A 6,592-nucleotide genomic window follows, 5' to 3' on the forward strand; every position below is an offset into this window, starting at 1 on the left:
ATTTCAGCTGTTTTATGTAACATTTGACACTAAAATGAATTAGAAAATCCTAGTGTTTTATTTATAATAAGATAACAGATGGCGTTTTACGAATGACATTTGACAACTTGTAATAAATATAGTCGTCGCCTTCTTTAATTCATCTTTATGTGCTTAATTTAAGAAGTTAACATTGTTTTATATGTATACGTACTTAATCTTAGTTATACGTAAGCAATAAACAGATGAAGTTTTGAAATTCGTATGCAACTAAACATACACCAACATCTTTCTAACGTACTTTTCTTATCAAATTACTTATAATTGTGTTTTTTTTTGTAATTAAAATATTTCTTTTTTAATGAATTACAATTACAAAAAAAAATGGCGCTCAACGTGGGACCTTTTTACACGTATTCTAAGGATAAATAAGGCAATTAACAATTGATGAGTTATTAGTGCTTAACAATTTTATTGCAAATTCATAAATTTAGTCATCATAGATTGGATACGCGGTGTTTCTGGAATCAACTAATCATTCTTATGGTGCGAAGTAGTTCTGAAACATAAATCATTGTTAAGTATTTAAAAAAAAATAACTAGTAATTTCTTAATTTTACCGAAGGATTGTCGAAGTAGATGCATTTTAACACTTGGTAAGCAGAATTGCATTTGTCATCACCGCCGTCTTAAAATAAAAAAAACAACAACAATTTAACAAAGACAAAGATTCCTTTGCAAAATTCATTATAAAAAAATATATATATTTATTGTCACCTTGTCCTTTGCATCTGCTTATACTTTCTTTAATAGGTGCTACACGTGCGGTAGGTAACATGTCCAATAGATTATAGGCCGTCTCTTCATTGAATTTACCAGTAGTCTTGTCCACCTAAGAAAAAATTACATAACAAAATGTTAAGAAACTTTTGATAATACTCAATTTTTCATTGACTAGTGTTAATTACCTAATTATACATAAAACAAAATATTCACTATTTACTTGACGAGATTCATCAGCAAAGATTTCAATGAATCTTAACTCTCGTTTGTTACAATTTCGTGTATTGTTCATAACAGACATGATCCGGTAACTTTCGGGTTTAAAATAGTTCAGAAATATAACAGTAGATGTCTTTTTATATTAGTTCCAGTTACGTAATCCGGTTTTGTACAAATTTGACATTTAACAATTTTGACGTTAGATATAATTTTCAATTTAAACGCCAGATGTTGCTGTTACATTGAATAATCCGATGTTCATTAAATCAATTTATTATATAATTAAAACTTACTATTTTGTACATGTTCATTAAGCAGTAGGCGTAGCACTAAAAACAACAAAAGGATACAACATTGACATTATTTAATTGTATAACCAAATTTCGTAAATTGATTATTGTTTTTCAGTGATATTGAATAACTTACTTTGGTTTCAGGTGCGTCATCCCATTTTCCCACCTGCAGATCATTGAGTTGAGCTGTTTCATGTAACATTTACCATAAAAATTCAATTAGACAATTGTAGTGTTTTATTTATAATGAAACAATAGATGGCGTTTCATGAATTTGACATTTGACAACTTGTCAAAGTTAAGTGACTTGAATGATAAAGTTGTCTTACCGTCTGTAGCTTTGCTCTTCGGTTGACAATTCTTCCGTGCCAACTTTCCTGTGGATTTGAGCTGAGCTTCGGACATCTAAACTCGTGCAAAAAAAATAGAGATTAATCCTCGAATTTCTGTATTCTTCAGAATTCTTACCGCGCACTCACTAATCTGCACCCAAATGAACGTAACGACCACAAGTAATAATAGGAACTTCATTTTTATATGACAACAAGGAAAAGACAATCAAATAGAAATGAATTTGGTGTTTTCTGAGTCAGATATTTTTATACTTGGATCGTGATAAGTTTAATTGCATCTCAAGGAAAGCTAATTCTATTAATTTGCGAATTAATTTCACCGGCAAATCCATTTTTAATTGATACTTATGTGTAGATAATGCACCACTTTTTAGTTATGAATGTATCAATTCTATGAAATTAAAATTACACAATCAAATGCAAAACACAATCATAATTAATATTCATAAGGAAACAAGTGATTTGAATTGAAATTATCGTTTTTTTCTCTTTAGTAAATATTTAATATCCTGAAATTAATGAAAAAGTGAAGATGTTCCTTTTCAGCAACAACAATTTTGGAAAAACGTACTAAAAGAACATATAACAACATAAGACTGACAGTGGGTTCGTTGGAAAGGTGACACTTTCAGCTTAAATTTGAGTATAAGATTATGTAATTAGCAAATGAGGTTGTCGAGTAATTTACTAAAAACTGAAGACAAATTGGGAAAACTGAAAACCCGTCAGATTGCAACGTAACGCAACGCTTTTCTGCACCTGATTATGCAATCAAATCTTAAAAAATTAATAGTTTTTGAGTTATTAACGAAAATCGTTTTTTTTTTTCTATCAAACTGCAATTTTAACAAAATCCCATTGGCAATTGGACAAAATTTTGGGTAATTCTCAGACACTCCGAAATTAAATGCTAGAATCATTTCAGATGGCTCATTCGAAAGGTGGCAGTCTAGTTAGTATGATTCCTGTCGAATTACGTAATTATCCTGCGTGGTTATCCTGAAAAAATAAACACGTGAAGACGTTGCATTTTCATCAACGTCACTTAAACAGCTCCCATTGAATACTCATGCCACTGGACTCGTTGGAAAAGTGAGATTTTCAGCTTTAATTTGAGTATTGGATGATCTTATTAGCTTAAGCGGTTATTGAGTTATGCAAGAAAATGTATGAAGAAGAAACACTTATTGCGAATGAAAACTCTCATATCTGCAACCAAATATACAGCAGTGTATATTTGCTTGCCTATAGTAAACATCTTTTTGAAAACGAGGAAAGTCAAAAAATGTCATTTCAGGATGTAAGTTTCAGGATTTTTCAAATATCGATGCTAGAAATCTTTCAGTGATCTCATTCAAACGATAACGTTCTCCAGTTTACGATTATTATTGAATTATGTAATTATCCTGCGTGGTTATCCTGAAATCAATGAAAAGCTGAAGATGTTTTTTTTAGCAACAATACTTTTAACATCTCATTGCAGACGAACGGATGGTAACAGAATGTTGGAAATAGGTTAATTGGAAAGATGAGACTTTCAGCATTAATTTTAGTATAACATGATATAATTAGCAAATGAGATTGTCACTAAAAACTGAAAACTGTCAAGAAAAACTGGGAAAACTGAAAACTCGTTGCCTATAATATCGATGCTATAACTCTTTCAGTGATCTCACTTAATAGATAACGGTCTAAAGTTTACGATTCTTGTTGAATTATATAATTATCCTGCGTGGTTATCCTGAAATCAATGAAAATATGAAGATGCTTTTTTTTGCAACAATACTTTTAACATCTCATAGCAGATGAACTCATAGTAACAGACTGTTGCAAATAGATTCGTTGGAAAGATGAGGCTTTCAGCTTTAATTTTAGTATAAGATGATATAATTAGCAAATGAGGTTGTCACTAAAAACTGAAGAAAAATTGGGAAAACTGAAAACTCGCCTATAATAAACATCTTTATGAAAATTTCGGTAATTTTCAGAATTTATTTTCTATACTTTATTCTAATTTATTTAATACAGAACGATTGTAATATTATAAATAAAATAAGTGATAATTAGCAACGATATGTAAAAAAAAGCAGCAGAAACAACAGCATTTGGAAGACTTAATACTAATGATATCAGCAACGTTTTAAAATAAACACATAATTATATAACATAGAAAAAAATGCAGAAGAAATCATCACAAATGAATGCTTGAAGTCGTATTGGAAAGTGGTCGAATTTGGTCGAAGTCCAGTTTTAAGGCAGAAAATAGTTCTGAAATTAAAGTTTTTTCCTCATTTTATGTTTAATATGTAATTTAATCAATGTTTACCTCAGGATTATCGAAGTATAAGCATTTAGCGAATCGCCAAGAAGAATCGCATTTATCGTCGTTGGCTTGAACTGAAAAAAACAATTAACAATTGAAAAAAGAAACCTGTAAATTAGGTAATTTTTGATTGAACTTATTGGAAAGTTTGTATTTAACTAAAAAAAGAACATTTTCACAATTAAAGTATAAATTTCGAAAAAAAATTATAGTTTAATGAAATTATAACGTTCTAAGATTTACCTTCCTCTCCGCATTTCTTCATGGAAGAAGCTGTAGGTTCTTGCCTCGATTCGGGTAAAGTTGGCACTTGTTTCAATGCCGCCTCAAGATCGAATTCACCGTTTTTCTTGCACTATAATCAAAATGTAATAAAAGAGATAAAGAAAATTATTTTTTTTTGATATAATTCAAGATAAATTTATAAAAAAAAAGAGAGATTTAAAAAACAGTAACTTACGACTTTCAGCATAGACAGAGCGCAATTCATGTAACACTGAAACAAATTCATAAAAATTTATATTTTTTTATGAAATTAATTGTGAAATGGAGAGTGTTTACCTTAATTGGATTAGATTCGTCGGCCCAATCGCCTGCATGTAATTTCATCACTTGTGCTAAAAATAACCAAGACATTATTAAATGTTAATATTTGTAAAAAAAAACAATAATTTTTACCTTCGGTTACTTTGGATTTGGGTATACAAGAATTCCTCACTAATTTCGCAGCTGATTTCATCTGCTTTTCGGTTAACTATAAAAAAATACATACAAAAATGTTATAATTTGTATAACAACGAAGAAGTAACAAAAAATTATCAATTTTTTTTCATAATAATGAATGAAATCAATGAAATTTTGTTAATATTTCTTATTTTTTATAAATGAAGATAAATACAGTTGTTTATAATACCGAAAAGCAGAAGTTGATGATGAATACAAACATTTTATAATTTGTATAACAACGAAGAAGTTACAAAAAAAGTATAAAATTATCAATTTTTTTCATAATAATAAATGAAATCAGTGAATTGTTGTTAATTTTATATAAATTAAGATAAATACATTTATTTATAATACCGAAAAGCAGCAGTTGATGATGAATACAAACATTTTATAATTTGTATAACAACGAAGAAGTTACAAAAAAAAGTATGAAAATATCAATTTTTTTCATAATAATAAATGAAATCAGTGAATTATTGTTAATTTTATATAAATTAAGATAAATACAGTTGTTTATAATACCGAAAAGCAGCAGTTGATGGTGATGAGAAGTATTAAACCAAGAGTTAACCGCTTCATCTTGACCGTAAAAATGATCGTTGATCGTCCACTTTTCGGTCTTTATATCTCTCAGTTGCGGTCTTATTGTTGTTTAATTTTCGCATTACTTAGTTGCCAGTTATTAGACGTTCATTACCGGTAATGTGTCTACATTTCTCTCCCATTTCCTTCCTGCCCATATGATTTTTAACAAAAAAAAAATATGAAAGAAAAACAAAAATTGAGAGCTGCACGAGACAGACTTGGGAAAAAGACAGTAATCATCGGGCAAGGACAAGAAAATTGCCGGTCTTTTCGTATGCAATCTGCTTCTTTTTTTTTAATATGTGCACAAAGTGATCCTCATTTGCGCGCCTGATTTACACGCAACTCCCAAGGCTGCAAATTGTTATGAATTAAAACCGATTTCCGATGAGTTTTGTAGGTGTTTACGGCTCTATTATTTCGTTCCTTGCAGCGTTTTTATGTGTATCATTTACAGAGAAAAAAATGATTGGTTTCTCGAGGAAATCCTATTCATGTTTTGCATAATTTGTTTACTCACGACGCGAGGAAATCAATGACAAAAAACGTTATTATTTCTTATTCAATGGTTCAAGTATTTTCAAACTGTGTAGCGATGTTTGAGGAAAATGTTCGAACATCAAAATTTGAAAACATTAATCTTTTAGTTTACATATATGAAGATGTATTATGGTGAGTGAGCTTTCCAAAGTGCCATGAGTCATATTTGTAACTATTGAGTGTCTTCACAAATCATTAATTTCTCAATAATTATAGAAGATACAATAATGAATGAGCATGGAAATGAAAGCTAAATGTTTGGTCTTTCCAAAGTGTCATTTGTCATATTTGTAACTATTGCTGATGTTCTGTAATTTACGGTCAAAGTTGAAAATGGTTTTTTGAAGCTTCGAAAAATTAAGTGTCTTCAGAAATCATCAATTTCTGAATAATTGTACAAGAAACAATAATGAATGAGCATTCAAATGAAAGCTAAATGTTTGGACTTTTTAAAGTGTAATTTGTCATATTTGTAACTATTGCTGATTTTCTGTAATTTACGGTCAAAGTTGAAAATGTTTTTTTGAAGCCTCAGAAAATTGAGTGTCTTCACAAATCATAATTTTTCAATAATTATACAAGTCACAGTTAAAAATGAGTACACAAATTAAAGCTAAATGTTTGGGCTATCTAACGTGCCATTTGTCATAGTTGTAACTATTGCTTATATTCTGTAATTTACGGTCAAAGTTGAAAATGGTTTTTGAAGCTTCGGAAAATTGAGTGTCTTCACAAATCATCAATTTCTCAATAATTGTACAAGACACAATAGTGAATAAGCATTCAAATGA

The 6,592-nt window shown here is 29.4% G+C and overlaps 2 protein-coding genes across 2 annotated transcripts; both read right to left on the reverse strand.

Annotated features, from left to right (window-relative positions):
* Nucleotides 1-445: 445 nt before the first annotated feature.
* On the reverse strand, nucleotides 446-1,796 carry LOC108558583 (general odorant-binding protein 72-like). The gene is made up of 7 exons (XM_017915544.1): nucleotides 1,743-1,796; nucleotides 1,604-1,679; nucleotides 1,408-1,460; nucleotides 1,275-1,310; nucleotides 757-871; nucleotides 600-667; nucleotides 446-538 (listed from the first exon to the last, which is right to left on the reverse strand). Exons 2-7 carry the CDS (start codon nucleotides 1,677-1,679, stop codon nucleotides 521-523), a joined length of 366 nt encoding a protein of 121 aa, XP_017771033.1. The 5' UTR covers nucleotides 1,743-1,796; the 3' UTR covers nucleotides 446-520.
* A 1,893-nt stretch (nucleotides 1,797-3,689) lies between these two features.
* Nucleotides 3,690-5,265, reverse strand: LOC108558582 (general odorant-binding protein lush-like). The gene is made up of 7 exons (XM_017915543.1): nucleotides 5,199-5,265; nucleotides 4,629-4,704; nucleotides 4,512-4,567; nucleotides 4,411-4,446; nucleotides 4,194-4,305; nucleotides 3,954-4,024; nucleotides 3,690-3,895 (listed from the first exon to the last, which is right to left on the reverse strand). Exons 1-7 carry the CDS (start codon nucleotides 5,253-5,255, stop codon nucleotides 3,878-3,880), a joined length of 426 nt encoding a protein of 141 aa, XP_017771032.1. The 5' UTR covers nucleotides 5,256-5,265; the 3' UTR covers nucleotides 3,690-3,877.
* Between the last annotated feature and the right edge of the window lie 1,327 nt (nucleotides 5,266-6,592).

Source organism: Nicrophorus vespilloides, unplaced genomic scaffold (genome assembly GCF_001412225.1).
Source record: "Nicrophorus vespilloides isolate i.1.1-1 unplaced genomic scaffold, Nicve_v1.0, whole genome shotgun sequence".
NCBI lineage: Eukaryota > Metazoa > Arthropoda > Insecta > Coleoptera > Silphidae > Nicrophorus > Nicrophorus vespilloides.